This window comes from Lepidothrix coronata, unplaced genomic scaffold, assembly GCF_001604755.1.
Source record: "Lepidothrix coronata isolate B3197 unplaced genomic scaffold, Lepidothrix_coronata-1.0 Scaffold124, whole genome shotgun sequence".
NCBI lineage: Eukaryota > Metazoa > Chordata > Aves > Passeriformes > Pipridae > Lepidothrix > Lepidothrix coronata.
Genome location: NW_016690304.1, coordinates 5,292,061 through 5,308,378, shown reverse-complemented (window position 1 = coordinate 5,308,378; position 16,318 = coordinate 5,292,061). Strand labels below are relative to the sequence as shown.

At 40.2% G+C, this 16,318-nt stretch overlaps 1 protein-coding gene across 10 annotated transcripts in view; it reads right to left on the bottom strand.

Annotated features, from left to right (window-relative positions):
- Nucleotides 1–16,318, bottom strand: part of ANK3 (ankyrin 3, node of Ranvier (ankyrin G)) — a 362,370-nt gene that overhangs the window by 58,441 nt on the left and 287,611 nt on the right. For 8 of the 10 annotated variants that reach the window (XM_017825985.1, XM_017825988.1, XM_017825989.1 and 5 more), the window contains 4 exons: nucleotides 15,854–15,977; nucleotides 14,082–14,093; nucleotides 12,827–12,929; nucleotides 7,026–7,132 (listed from right to left, as the gene is read on the bottom strand). In XM_017825985.1, coding sequence (XP_017681474.1) covers nucleotides 7,026–7,132; nucleotides 12,827–12,929; nucleotides 14,082–14,093; nucleotides 15,854–15,977 — 346 coding nt within the window. The remainder of the gene's footprint in view (nucleotides 1–7,025; nucleotides 7,133–12,826; nucleotides 12,930–14,081; nucleotides 14,094–15,853; nucleotides 15,978–16,318) is intronic. The other 2 variants (XM_017825992.1, XM_017825995.1) reach the window with 1 other exon arrangement.

Genomic DNA, 16,318 nt, shown 5'->3' with positions numbered 1-16,318 from the left:
TTACATGTTAACTATGGGTTATCAAAAGCAGGAATTGCTAAAGGTCTAGCAACATCATGATGAAATGACCAGGTGCTACTGAGTAATTTGGATTAAAAGAGTATACAAGTAGTGTATTAGTAGTGGCTTGTTAGAATTTTAAAACATCCCTCTGTTACCATTAGCTCTACTGTCCACAAATGAAAGTAATTAGCCTCGCATGCAGAAAGGAACCAGACAGTGTAGAAAAAGGAATATCAAAAATGCTTATTATTTGGGGGATCTCAGCCTTCAAAATCTCCTCACAGTCTCATCTGCAAACACTCCTGAGTGCTGGCAGAGCAAGTGCTGTCACCAAGGGTGACAGTTAGTCCAGGTTACTAAGGGCTTCCACTGATGGGGAACATGAGTGACAACTATCAAGTATGTAACTTCCTTTAGGCTGTTTGCTTCCTGGAGGAAATCATGCCACTACATCTCTTTGAAGATGATATTCATTAGCAAAAAGACATTAAAGAAAATTCCCATTTGCTAGTGTCATTCCAATGCATAATTTTCCATTTAACAATAGAAGGGTAAGAAACTATATTTCTAAGTGGCGAGTGGTATATTTTTAAATAAAATCTTTTTTATTAGCAAGGGACTAATTAATATTAACAATTAATATTAGAATAGCTTCAGGCAGAAGATGCAATAACAGGCTGGTATCAAGAGGGACATGAGTTACCAACTCAGTCCTGAAGCCAATACAGTTTTTGTTTGTTCCTTCTGTATGATATGCACATCTGTCTCACGGTTTCACTATTTTCAAGGCTGTTGCCAAAACTTCCAGCTCTTAATAAACTCTCACATGACTAACAGGTGAATCCATTCAATTTTCTGGTTCCCTACAATAAACTCAACTGAGGGTGCGAGCCAGTATCCAAGGGGGTTGTGAAGGTTCTTTGAAAAAAGCCCCCAGATGCTCTGAAGTACGATTGGGAATTTGTGCAAGACTGTAACATTTGCTTTCGAGACCAGCAGGATATCAAAAGTTGCAGCTTGGACAAGCCTGCAAATAAGCTGCATTCAGAAATCTGGCCAGTGTGGGTGGGGAAAATCTGCACAAAAGCAGGAGCATAATCAAAATTTGGCATTTAGAAGTCCGCAGGAGAGGCGCAAGTGGGGACACAAGCTGTAAATACATGAAGTAGGAGAGAAATGTTATCCCACTGAATTCCAGATCAAGAAATGACTACATTGCCTTTCTTCAACTCAAAATCCATCAGTAAAGATGGGGAGCTCTCTACAATGATTCTAATCCCAATTTATCGTTTCTTATGCCCCAAACATTTTACAATACTGAAGCATATTTCACAGCATTTTCATACAGATAAGTTGTATCCACATTCCACATTTCTCTTCTAGATAAATGCATTGTACACTGCAAATGTTGCCACTAGGGCATCCCAGTTCCTCATAAGAGGAATTGTTTCAGTGGGACAGGATCTTGGCTAACCAAGCACTTTCTGTAAATACTGGATCTGTGTCAAAACCAATATGCTCGATCTTTAAATTATATACTCTATAAGTTATGATAATCTTAATATTTATAGACCACAAGATCTCAGATGTCTGTAAACTCTGTTTACTGAAACACTTCTCTGTTTGCTAACAGAAGGCTGTATCAGGCAGACACACAGCTCTAGAGAGCCTGGACCTTTGGTTCCCTCTCTGAGTACTACTGGCCTGTCAACACGTTTATGGTGCTTTTTCTCTCTGCCATTGATCCATAGGGTGGATGGTGAAAGGCTGATGGCAGCAGGCAGATGCCACTGAGCAAGTGGAAGGGCAGGTCAGTGGTGGGTCTTCAGAGCTGGCAGGGAACCAGCCCGTGACTAGCTGTGAAGAGAGCTCAAGGCAATCCATCTAAATTTACTATGAAGCAAACAAAAATATTAAGCAGGGACCCACAGCCCTTGGTCATCGAAGAGAGAACACAGAAAGGAATCTGCTGCAATTGGTGCTTTGGTGCCAAAATCAGCAAAATCTCGTGTCCTGTGCATGGCTTCTGTCTGCAGAGGAAGAGGGGGCCTTTTCAGACTGCATGGAAGTGTAGGGGATGCCTGGTTGGAGCATCCCTTGGGCCTGATGCCGCAGCAGCTCCAGGGAGTCACATCTGGTCCATGCACCATGGAGGAGCCTCCTGGGGAGTTTGGCCAGGTTGGCCTTGGCCTGATGGCTCGGTACAAAGCAATTTTTGGAGAGCTTCCTATCATGTACATGATTACAGGCTTGTTAGGGCATCTCAGAACTAATAATGAAAAGGAGGTTTTCGTCTAATGCAAACATGCCAAAACTTACACTCACATAAGATGCTGTCTTCTGTATCCAAACTATTTAAATGATGTGTGACAGTGTGAATTGTCAAAAATCTCTAGGCAGCTAAACCTACTGACTTAAATTAATAATTAAAAAAAAAAATCAATAGAAATTAAAGCTAGGTGCCCATAAAAATCAGTCCCCAAGTTAACAGGTATGTTTAGGCTGTAGATTTTAAGGTCAGTCTAGGCTTGGCAACCTGGAGCTTAGCACTGTTACTGCACACTGCTCACAGCAAGGGCAGATTAACCCTTGACATGAGCCTGTGCCCCATGGCAGCAACCAGCCCCTCACAGCTTTGGTGTCCCCACCACACTGCAGCCTTCAGTGAGGACAAAACCTGTAGCAGATCAGCCTTTATGCATATTGCTCCCATAGAAAAAGATAATCGTTGTCAGCAGCATATTAATGAATTATTTCCTTGTTTAGTTTTCAAATTAGTAATTTACCATTTAAAACAATAACAACAATTCCAAACAGTATTTCATGCACTTTCTATCTAAAATATTAGTAGCTGATGCTTACCTAAATTAATGTTGCACTAATAATGGAAACTACAATATGATCTCTAAAACACAATGCTAAAGGCTAATGAGCATTTCTACTTGAATACATGGAAGGGATGAGGATATGAGGATGTGGGAGGATGCACTACAAACATCTACACACACTCTGTGGGAAAAAAGTTAAAAAAAAAAAAAGAAAATAAAATGAGGATTCACAGAAAGCACAGAGTTATCACCTTGAATCATACTGGGGGAGTGGAGAGGAATAGCTGCAAAATAATTTAGAAAGCAAATGGGAAAATTAATGTAAGATAATTAGAGGCAAGCAACAGAAAATATCAATAATAAGTGCAAAGAAAAAGTAACAATTGAAAAATAACAAAAGCAACACATTCGAAGGCCAGCTTTAGAAATTATTTGGCTTTTGCTCCACATATTATGACATATGTCATCTAAAATATGCTACATATGGGAAAAAAAACTGAAAGGGAGTGGTCATTTAATTAGTCAGCACAACTCCACAATTTCTCTGGAAAGTGCACAAGCTCACAGAGAAGAGAAAAGCATTTACAATTTACTTAGGTCACCAGATAATTTATTGTAATACAACTTCTTCACCGAATTCCCCAAACATGCTCCACTGTGCCATGGAAAATCAGTTCTTGAACTTTTCTAAAGCAGTTCATTTTCCAAAGCATAATGTATGAACATATGTATGGCAGGACACTTGAAAGGAGTATCAGTCCATGCCATTCATTACACTGCTGTCAAAAATAAGTTCTTCTTTGTGTACAGGAGGTTGCTTGGAGTAAACTATAATTAATTTGATGTATTCCACCTTGCAAGACTGGATCCGGTATTTCTGAGTTTCTCAATATGGAAGGCAGTGTGACACACTCATTTCCTTCTTTCAGATAAGAAAACCAAGGAGTTAAAAGAGGCAACACGAAGAGAGCACACCCACTTTTTACTTTGGGAAAGTTGCAGGAGTAAGCTCACCTCTGAGAGCTGAATGAAGGTCATTTTGGGAAGGGTCTCTACCCTTCCAGAGGCCTCAAGATTCATGACGCATTTCAATGTACTGCTTACAATGGACCTTGTTCAAAATATATGCTGGCAAAACAACTTATCTGAGCTCGAGAAGGAAAACATAAAACATTATCTTGGCTTGAAAAAAGGAAAAACCAGAAGAGTTGAAACTACTGCCAACAATTTCTTCTTTCTTCAGCTTTCACTGACACATTGTTGGTTCTCCACATCCAGCTCCCAAAACTCCCCTTCTGCCTCAGTTAAGAAATGGGAACAAATATTGGTGCTCTCTTCTGACAGTGGGTAAATGAGTAAAAGAGGGACCCGAGGGAGCAGAGGAGCTCCCCAGCACGGCACATTGGGAGCCCTGGGAGGATGAAGTAGGCAAAGAGCAGAGGGGTCAGACCCTGCCTGCAGGGCCACCCAGAGCACAAGGGCTGCTGACAGCAGGTGACCCCGGCCACTGTGCACCCGGCCATGGCCACAGAAAGACCTGTGGGGGACAAAGACGGGGATGAAGCACCACAAACAAGCAGAAAAGAAGCTGCTTTTCAGAAAAAGACTGACAAAAGAGATGTGAAAAGTCATGATCCTCTGCATTCTGTGCTGAGGTACTGGAAGATTAGAAGGGAACATTTGCTGATTGCCTCTAGGTGGAGGTAACAAGGAAAATCAAACAGTATCATATTATAATATGAGGCCACAACTAAAAAGAAAATAAACAGAGTGAGGCTTGGTGTTGTTTTTTTTTTTCTTAACAAAGGAACTGAATCATCAGAGCATCGTTTCTGATGCACTTGATAGGTCAGATGAGAAATATGGGTTGGAAAAGCTGTACCTGTTTGGAAAATATTTTGATTTATACCTGTTTGGAGAATCTCTCTCCTCTCCCTCCTCTGCAACCCCACAATTTGCTCCCCTGCTGCAGGTCTGCAGCCCTTCCCTTCTGGGCAGCAAAGATCACCTCTGCACTAGTAAGGACTCGTGTACCAAAGGAGCAGATCTGAAGGAGTTGATGTAAAAGATCCCATGTCCACAGAATACACGTTTTGGAGGGTTGGAACCATTAGTGAGCATGCTGAAGACCTAAGGGCAGAAAGTACTGCCCCAGAGGAGTGGCAAGATTCAAACATCAGACCTATTTTGTATCAGGATGAAAAGAAACCAGAAAATTTTGGACCAATCAATCTAATCTCAGTTACCAGAAACATTCAGGAGTAAATTATTTAATGCTCAATCTATAAGGGCCTAAAGGATCAAGATAATTAATCAAGATATTACACCTTGCCTACCACCAGTCCTCAAAATAAAAACAAGCCAGTATATCAGTGGCAAGAGTAATTAATGTCAAATGAACCTGACTTCCTTCTTTGATGTGTGGAAGTACTGTCTTGGTACTTCAGGTTCAGAATAGATAAGGTGAGCAGACAATCACCTCAAAAGAGATACCATCAGTGCATTACTGTTACACTGAAAGGGAACTTCAACTGCAGATTTCACTCTGCTGTCCTGGGAAAGGTTTTCATTCATGATATCAACACAGAAAGAAGGTCTGAAAAGTCTTTGGCATACAGGATCAGACTGCAAAAATGAAAAAAGGGTCTGCAACCAACAAACTGAAATACCATAAAGGTAAATAGTAACAGAGAGAAGAAGTCAAACACACAAGCACCAAACAGAAGCAAATAACCAAAATGCAGAATTTCAGAAAAGAGCCAAGAAATTCCAGCAATCACAAACATTCACCAACAAAAATTGCAGTTACCAAAATCTCACTATGGGATTGCTTAAATGTGTTAGGAGTGTCATGAATGACCTGAGAGAGCCAGGGGGAGAGCAGCAAGGATGTGCTGAAATGTGGAAAGCACCACCTGGGAGGAGCTGGGACATTTGAGTCTAAAAGACAAGACTACATGTCTTCTGACATAGAAAACAATTGCTAAAAGAGCAATAAGATATTGTTCTCCATGACCACCATGGATATGACAGAAAATAGGCTTAATCTGTGGCAAAGAAATGTTGACTGTCAGGGAAAGAATACTATAACAAAAGATAGTGAACGCCTGAACCTGGTGGACTATCTCTTATTTTTAGTGATTATTAAGACATTAAACATATTTCAGGAATTACTTGCCTACATTTTATCCTGCAGTACTGCAAAGGGGTGGGCTGCCAGCTCTCTGAGGTTCTTTGCTGACATCATTCTGTGATAACCAACAGACTTCAGCTTTTTATACTGCAATTCTTGACATTTCAGTGCTAGCACTGACCAAAAGTGCAGCTAAGGACCAAAAAATCCACCGTTGTATAGATCTCTTCAGCAGAAGCAGGTGTGTATTGTGGGGCTGTTGCTTTAGATTTGTGGGACTTGCTGCTATATCGGAACTGAAATATTTTGATATGTGCTGCACTCATTTTTATGATAAGAATGTAATTAGTCACAAAATGGGGAAGTAAATTAAAAAAGATATGGAATTTTATGTCCTGATCTCAAAAATTAAACAACAAATATTTACAACAGACAATCAAATATGCAAAGATTCCTTACACAGTCATTTGTAAATTTTTACAATATGCATTCAGACATCACTACTAGTGCATTTAAATCAAGTCTATGTGGTACTGTCAAGAAGCATCTAAATTACAGTGATGACTCATAAGTAAACAAATAGTACCACTAAAATCAAAATACAGATATTGGAGACTGGGCAGGAGTTTGGAGGTATAAATAAGAGGTCAAATTAAATCTCCCCATTTTTTACTCTGTGAAGGAACAGAAAGTATAACATTATATCTCTGATTTCATATTCCAAATAATTTAATGCAATTCAAACAAAATCAGCTTATGACACTTAAAGCAAAGCATAAGCAACAGAAAAAGCAAAACTGAACAATTAAAGAGAAGTCTGCGGGATTACAATGTTTTGGCATTCAGAAAATTAAGTGCAGAAGCAAGTTTTTGGTTTGATATGCAAGAATTTGGACTGACTCCTGTTATTAAGCACCCTCCTTGAAGTCAGTGTGAATTTTGCCACTGGCTTTGAGTGGAGCAGGAACAGGCATGTTATCAGCCATCACAGCAGGCTGTATTCTTCAGCTAACAATACACTTCCACATCTAAAGATAAAAGAAAACTGTTAAGTGACCTACCCAGAATGGATGGGACTGGAAACAAGGTTAACATTGTCCAAGGTGTCTGGAGCCCAGCTGTAGTGCCTGAGAGAATCAGAATCAAACTCCCTTTGAAACGTCAGGTGCTTCAAAACAAAATAATAAAAAAAAAGATAAATTTAAATTTAAAATTAACATTAAAACACTTGTCTTAAATACAAGCTTGTTAATATAATTCTATTAAATTTAGACCAGTCCTTTTCATATAGCAGTGCTGACAAACGATATATGCTGGAAATCCTGTAAGAATAACATGGAATACACACATAAACTCATCTTATGTCTCTTTAAAACATTCTTTTTGCCCACTTTTTGAAACCTCCTTCGGTTTCAACAACGTGTCTCTCCGGTATTCACTTACCTGTACCAGGTTAAAAAGACTGAAAAATATATTACCATTTGTACTGCAATCATACACCATGCAGACAGGCAGTACAATATTCCCCCTCAGAAGATGCCATTGGATAGATCCTTGTTCAAGCAGAACCTGTGAATAACTTCACTGAGAGTTTCACTGAAGCTGTGAATGCACCAGCGAGTTCCCAGTGGGAGGGGAGTTTGTCTTCATACACATATAACCAACATGAGACCTGTTTTCTGGAGTGCCACTGCCCCTACTCATCTCTACAAAAATAGCTTTAACCCTGTGAAGCGCTGGAACACTGGTGCTATAATTAACTACCCCACCTGACAGACACTGAGGTGTAATTTGTTTCTTGCTGCTGCCCACAGACACACACATGCACACTCCTGTATCCCGTGCTCTGCAACATGTTCTCACCCTAAAAATCCTCTTATTGTGCAGCAAAGCCATTTTAGTAAAATACACCTTTTTTTATTTTGTTTCCTTCATCCTACGAAATCAAACAGATTCAATCTTCAAACACTGTTTGCCCCTATTTCCAGGGTGATATGAAAGCTTCTCCATAATTTAAGAAGCACCATCAGAAATTACATCAATAAAAGTAAGTCAGGAAGCTGTCATGCAACACACAATCTTCACTCAAGGTGGTGTTAAAGATGTCAGTGTTTCCTGTAAGTAGGTTGTTTGCTGCTTAGAGGCAAATGCATCTAGAGAGAGCAAAGTCTATTTAGACTAAAACCTCATGGGCTGTTTTCAAATCAAATTCAGTGTGCTAAAGTCAAACCTGAGCCAAGCATACACTTCTACACAGGGAAGTTTTATTATTTCTGCCTGGGTTTTTTATATGCTGACACACAGTGGCAGTGCAAATTAATGATGTTGAACAGAAATATCAGTATTAGTAGTAAATCTGGCAGAGTCAGTCGTAAACACACAAAAATACTTCTGTTGAGAAGCTTCCACAGGATAAGCAGGCAGATAGTGCTGTGTTGTTGGCCAGGATGTGCAACCCTCCCATCACTCTGGGGTTTCCAAAAAGCTTCACTTTTTAGCCATTTCTTTTATTAGAGATGAGCATCCCAGGTTTCCTTCCAAAAAACCATTGACACTATAATTTACTGCCAATCAATAGAAATCTTTGCAGGGTACAACTTTGCTCTGTCATCCATCAAACACGGTGCCACATGGCTCCATGTCTCTTCCTTTCCATACCTTAACACTTTTATTAAGGATCTTTTGTTGAACTTTGTGCTGTAATATATGTATGTGAGGCCTGATGGTTCAAACACAGACAACAACAATAAAGGGCAAACTTGCATGTGTTAAACACCAAAATACACCATCAAACAAAAAAAGACAAAATGAATGCTGTTAAAGCAATGACAATTAAGCAACCACAGTGGATTTAATTAGTACCATTAGTTTAATGAAGACAGTTTTCTAAGTCTTTCCAAAAGGACACCAGAGATTCTCCTGCATTTCCTGAGAAATGCTGTGGATTTCTGCTATTCCAAATGATTTGTAAGAGCTCATACTGAGCACGTTATTATTTTTGATACCAAACAGTGTAAGATTCAGAGAGCTTGTCTTAGGCATTGTAAATATTTAGATAAACAAAAATAAACTTATTACTTGCTCACTGATCAATGTTATCATCAAAAGTAGGACAAAACAATGAAATGTGCCAAAAGGAACAGCACAATTTGGTGTTTGCCACTGAAATGCCTGCTAAGGCATAACAGTGTTACTGCCCCGGCATGCATCACACCAACAACTAAACATCACTACACATCAACAAATAAACGTGGGGTCAGGTTTCCTAGAGATGAAAAATGCTAATGTTCCTTTAGCAGTGTGACATAGAAAACTAAACACAGGGCCATTTAAGTTCCAAGGAAATATCATCACTCCAAAATAACCTCTGCTAGACAGAGGTGTTCCTATGCTCACCGCTGTGCTGCAGGTTTGTCTTGGTCTTTCTTTGTCCTGAGATATGGTCTGGACATCAGGTAACTACTGTTTGAAAGCATTCCTTTCTGACCAAGTGCACTCAAACAGATCTTTTGGACATATTTAGAGCAAGCAAAAACCTAAAGCCTGCAGCCAATAGTTTTGGCAGAGGAACAGAGTAGGAAAAGCTAATAGCAGGACACATGCATCTTACACACAGCACACATCTGTGCTTCTCATTTTTTCAGGCTCTTGAGGTGCTGGATTTTCCAGGCAGGCAAAAAAATCTTCCTGTCTTAAATTGCAGTATAAGCAGTCCAGAAGATGGTACACTGTCAGTGACAACAAATCACAGGATTTATCCTGTGCTGGGTCAGGTCCCAGTGTTCCCTCCCTGGACCGAAGGAGATTAACTATGCATTGCTAAAGGGTGTGGCAGCCTTAGATGCAAATGTGTGTATAAAAATACTGATGGCTCTGCTGGCAAGGATCCTGCTGCTTGCATAACTGAATATCCAGGCTGTGTAATATCAGAGTTCAGCAAACAGAAGAATTTATGCTTCCTCCCAGATGAATTTATCCAGACCGAAGTGATTCAGCAAGCTGCTATTTAATGGACAGCTCGAGTCATCCTGCCTTTGGCTGATTAAATTCAGAGGTTGATGTAAATTATTCCATGGAGAAAGTCATTTGGATTTAGTCTGAGTTGCTGCATCCAAGGTGATACGCCAGGACACAGAAATTTTAACTTTGCCCAGCCAGGTTATGAGGTACAGTGTGGCCTCGATTCAGACTTCCCTGTTGAACAGGGTCAGCAATAAACCACCAAATGCAAACAGTGGAGAATATCATGACTTCTAAGGAATTATTAGAAACTCTTCTCTGACACTCGATGTGTTATGCTGGCAGTGAGGTTCAGTAAAGAATGATTTCAAATCTTCCTCATTTGTTTCTTTTCACACTCCTAAGTCTCCCAGTGATCCTGGGGAGAGGTGACCATGGGATCTTCTATTTTAACCTGATCGAGAGGTTGACAAATGCTTCTTACTCTTTTATATACTGATATTTGTGATAAAATCAATTCCCATTACTCTGAGACTTTGCTCTTGCAAAGTCCAGACAGGTCTGAGATGTACAAAATCAGAGGAAATGGCATATGCAGATAGGCAGTGGATCACTCTGCTTCAAAGCAGTGTGATTCCCAAAACAGTTTTAACTCCTCTCAGTTTCCAGATGGACTTCTAGGACATTGGTTTTGACCCACAGTGTTCTTTGTTCCTATGAATTCCACTAGTGGAACACAAGTTGGAGGTTTTCTTCCCCTCCTTTCTACTGCCATAGCAGAGATTATCTAGAACCCTGTCAATGGACAGAAGCATGAGAAGGTAGAGGTATTCTCCATCTCCCAAATGCAGTCTTGCTTCTGCCAAAGTGCTGTAAATTTAGGGCTGGGCTGAAGAACAGAAATTCCAGAAGATGGATATATTTTTGTCAGGACATTGAAGTTTGCAGAAACCATATCAGAAATTTTTAGTTGGGCTCCCTTTTTCATGAAGATAGTTTGTTGGGTTTATGTTGCTTGTTTTTCAGAGAATCATGGCTTTACTGACTTCTCAAGACAGAACTGGTATTTTTTTCCCACTACGACCTTTCCTGTTCCTGATCCCCTCCTGGACATGAGATACTTAAAGTTTATCTAAAGTATTAAGATTAGAATAACATTCCCAACTAGACTGACAACCAGGCCTCCAGCCTGGCTTCATTTTACATGACAAATTCGGACCAGTGCTGAACTGCAATAATTGCACAATCATTGCAGGACAAAAACTGGAATCACAAAAACACAGAGATTATAAATGCAATGGAAACAGCCTACACTGCTGCTCAGCACCAGCACTAGAATCTGTTGCCTTGTCAGCTCAAGAGCCAGCACTGTAAAAGATCTTCCAGAAAGCAGAGAGGTCCATGACAGCTCCCAGAGAATATGAAGTTTGCCCTGAAGCAGAGCTCCTGTACTTGGTGAGGTGTCACTGCAACGCTTCCACATACAGATAAGTGGTACTTTCACAGTAATCACAAAAATGGCCAGAATCATAAAACAATGCAATATATTCTCAGGCTGAAGGGTCTTCCTCTCCTCCGAAATTTCCATCATATCAAGAACACTTAATGAAGTCTTAGGATTAGGAGGCGTCAAAGCAACTTTAGGTTCTCAGCCCTGACATATAATTTCTCGTCCCCAGTGCCAGTAGTTATAGATTTTGTTTCCTGACTTCAAACCAAACGAAACTACAAAATCACTGCTATGCAAGCTTTAGAAACTCTCCTGAGCTGGCTGTTGCAAATTAAGGTTATTGGTGGTTTACAGCATTTCACTTGAAAGTAACAATCTAATAATAAACATTTTGTTGCTAAAACAGAATCCAATTTCTGCCATTCTCATAATGCTACCAAAACTGCGTGTAAAAGCTGTAGTAAAACTGGGTAACTTACATTACACTTGAATTTACAGACTAACACAATCAAGGTTTAAAATGCATAAGTCCTGCTCTGTCGACCTTTTCCCTCATGAAAATATCCTCTGAGATCAATAACCCCCCAGTGCAGGAACACTCCTCTGTGAAAACAGCAGCAGAAAACCTGTTTCGTTACAATCCACTTTATGCTCTTCCAGGACATAAACAACAGTTCCACTACACAATCCTTTCATCACTCCCAAATAAAGATTTTTATATGAATTTTTATTCCGCTTCCTAGCAGATCTCTGACTTCAGTGCAATCAGAAACTCTTGAGTAATTCAGTTAGGTTTGAAAATCTGAAACAAGTCTACCAAGGAAAATGCTGAGGAATTCACAAACAAAGCATATAGTACGCCCTCATCCCCAGCATTAGCTTTTGGAAAGACCTTCCCATGCTAGAATCAGGTCAAAAGATTCTGCTTTCATGGTATTAGTCATTGCACAAGCTTTTGAAAGATACATAAACTGACCAGTGTATAGCAACTTAATCTTTGCAAGACCAAATTGTTCCCAAGGGTGGAAAAACAAGGACAGGAATTGGAGTCCCCTCCACGTGGACAGAACGGGCAATAGTAATTCCCAGTCTACGCAGTACAAAGGTTGCTCAGTGTAAAACACGTTGCTCCCAGCTTATCAAAGCACTCTAAAGACACACGTAGCATTAGGTCACACATGCTCCCAGCGACTTCAGCAAATGACCAACCCCATCCTAAGAAACATAACTGGTCCCTTAAAAGACTCATTTGGTTTGGGACCCCATCACCTGTCCCGTGCAGGATCAAAATCACAAAGTGGTAACCCCCACAGTTTCCTTCTCACAGCTCCCTTCTTCCCCCTTTTCAATGGCTAAGAGAGCAGGGATAGTCTTTGGAGGCACAGAGGGCTGAACACTCACCCCCTGTAAATATGAAGCCCAACTACATGGTGGCAGAAACACAGCACATACCTGGTCCTTTGCTGGTACCAGCAGCTCTTCAATCATCATGCTGTCCCGGGCATAAGAACTCCTGTTCAGCGTGTAGGACCTATCCGAACTGAAGGAGCGGAGGCTGTTGTATTTACCATTTATCATAGAAAGTGCGGGTGACAATGAGATGAACAGAAAATAAAAATAAAAAAAATTAATACATGCAACTTCCAGGGATAGCACAAGATGGCAAAATATACATAATCTCTGAAATAAATACAAGGGGGAAAATGGAATAAAAAGTATTTGACTATAGTTAAATATCCCCTTCCCTACAATATACATAAGCAAAATCTCAACAGATGTTTACTGCTTTGGCAGTAATGCTGTGGCTTTAGAATAGATCTAGAAAAGTGTATTCAAGTATTTAGATGAACTTTGATAAATATCTTCATGCCCTAATCCTGGAAGGAGACCCATGAGGGCAGGTCCCAGGGTAGCTGTGGGTAGGTTACAGCACCCGCCCATAAAGCTCAGCTTGCTGAAGCAGGTTTAACTAAGAGAAAGTTTTATGTGTTGTCATCTTCTTTGTGGCTGAACCACTTTTGACATCGTTAAAAACACCCCAGTTATTCCTTTAGTTAGAAAGAAAGGGTAATAATTTTGAAATGAACGAAAAATTAGCTTATTGATGATTAAATCCAGATTCTGATGTTTTGGGGGTTATTTTGTTCACGGTGAACTATTTAGAAATAACTAAGATCACTCTGAATGTGTTGCAATTAAATCAACGTAGGAGTGTGTTATATTTAACCCTGGAAGGTACATTATGGTATGTGCTAAAAACATGCTGCAGGCCTAGACATGCTTGCTACGTGACAAAAAATAAAGTAGTAAAAAACGTGAATTAATACAAAGCAACATCCAACAACATATTACACTTTTGAACTAGCAACACTTTTCAGACTCAAAACTCTACAACGTGTTTCATGCATTTAGTAGTTGCTAACTGAATTTTTCTAGTCCCTTAGCACACGTTCCTCCTTGTGCTGGAAGCAGAACTGGGATCTTAATTACACACTGTAGGCATATGTTAAGCAGACTTTTACATGATAAAGGGCATAAAGAAATTAAGTTATATTTGTTATAACAGAGGGATATTCTCTAAGGCTGAATCCACCCCCTACTCCCAAAAATAAAAGCATGTCACTTTCTAAGGCTGAATAAAATGAAAATAAGCAATGGCAGCAGCAGAAGGATGAGAAAGATGTAACACGATGCCATGCCTTCTTACCTGACTTTTGGACTAAAGCAATTTACAGTGGAAAAGAAACAGGAGAAATAGAAAGCAAAGAATCAGACAGGAAAAGCAAGATGTTATGGCTGGATGGCTAATATATTTAATGTGTTCATTTCTTAATGTTACACTCAGAATCAGCAGTAAGATACATCCACAGAATACTTTTTTTTTGCTAAATAAAATACTTCACAGGAAAACCACTGTATTTGTCTCCTCTGAGCATAACATGTGCAATGCAAAAAAATGAGCTACGCAGCAACAAATAGTAATGGCACTGCTAAAATCAGAAGCATGGGAATATTGCATTTCTCTCAAAGAAAACGTGGGGTTGAACCCTCGGATCTAACTAACAGATCTTGACTGTGAAACTCTGCCCTGCCACCTGCACAGGGAGCATTGAGCTCCGTGCAGGAAGAGGGCTGTAATGAGTCAGAGGTGTCAGGTAAATCAGTGCCCGGCTCTGCACACAGAGCACCTCCCTCTCCACCATCACTGCCGTGCTTCAGCAATGACCACGGCCGAGAGTGCTGTGTGATGACCTTGCTCGCGCCGGCTCCTCTTTAAAAGCAGCACGTCAGCTTTGTTAATTCAATTTGCAATGACACAAGGTTCTTCCTTCAGATTTGTTTTGCTGATTTTCTACCTAATGGACTATTTAAATGCATTTTGGCATTTCTCATGAATGTATGTATCACATAAATACTTATGAACTTCCCTAAAAATTGTAAGTCAAGCAAAACATGGCTGGGGACTACTAAAGAGCAAATCTGCACTCCATGCTTGCATTTCTAATGCGACCATAGCAAACAAAACTGAAGGCTAGACATCTAAGCTTTACTTTATGGGAGCTGCCATTTGCTGTTAGACAATGAACTCAGTTTTTAAAACAGATCTTTAAACTACAGCATAGGAAAAAGTCCTCAGGGCTCCAGCTTACGAGGTTTAATTATTAGCTTCAGTACAATTCAACTGTCAGTAACTACACTGCAAATCCACAACTATGGAAGTAATCCCTGCTCATACAGCTTTAATTGTTTTGAGCAACACACGCTGCAGGCTTTAGCAACGTTCAAAAATGAAATCTAAAACGTCGATCTAGAAACACCTGAACTGGAATTAACATTAGTCAGACATCATATCAGGTTTACAATGTTTTATCAGGTTCACAGAAACTTTGGCCTGTTTTTTTTGTAACACGTAATCCATTCCCTGTCAAATTAAACCCTGCAACAAATTTAGGGTAAACCTGATTTTTTTTTTTGGGGGGGGAGGAGGAGGAGCAATTTCTCTTTAATATTGTCTCTCTTGGTTGGATTACTTACTATCACCTTTAAAGAAATAAAAGCACCAAAATAGCAAAATGATTATCATTCAGTTTTTCTGGTGTTTACATTATTCAGCAAAATTAGCCCATTAAGGACACCTCTACTGTGAGTATCAGTCTGACCCAGCAGTACTTAAAAGAAACCTGGTTTTGCTGTCTGCTCTGGATCAGTCTCTAGACCAGTTGCAAAAGAGGTGACTGGGAAATGTTCAGAGCAAGAACAGAGACCAGAAAAAGTGAATAGTTAAGTTTTCCGTACCGCTGCCATAAGAAGCCAACATGAATAAAGAATATGAAACAAAACTGCAATGAACATATGCTTCAAAGGAAGTACACCCCCTCTACTTCGTTTCAAAAGAGGCTCCAGAGAGAGCGCGCGCTTGGTTTGTAGAAACTTGTAGCTGTGGTGACGCGCGAACATGAGAAACGGCAAACACAATACCTGGCGGAGCGGGCGCCCAGGCTAAAGCCCATGTATCCTTCAGCAGGCAAGGAGTCATCTCCCAGCTCTTTCAGATCCTGGGGTCCGAGGTATTTGTCCGTATCGCCTGTCATTGCATCCTCACCTGCCAGTACAGAAGTCAGGCTGAAATCAGGAGCTACGCGTATTGTAAATGTTTGTGCGCTTAGCAAGTCATAACGCCCTTCTCTGCGCGCCAATAAGGAATCAATCCAGTCACCCCCACTTTCCCTAAGGCTCTTTCCACGTAGTATGTTAATTATCCACCCTCTGAATGGGCCTGAGAAAATAATTTTATTGGGGGGCAAATGAAAGAAGCAGAACTCCACCTTGACGTAAATCCAATAAAGTTATACGAGGGATGACTTTTGCCCAATCGTTTCAGCAAGCTAAAGGCTTCTTCTGTACTTTGCATCATTACACACGCTTTTGCTTTCCTTATCAAAA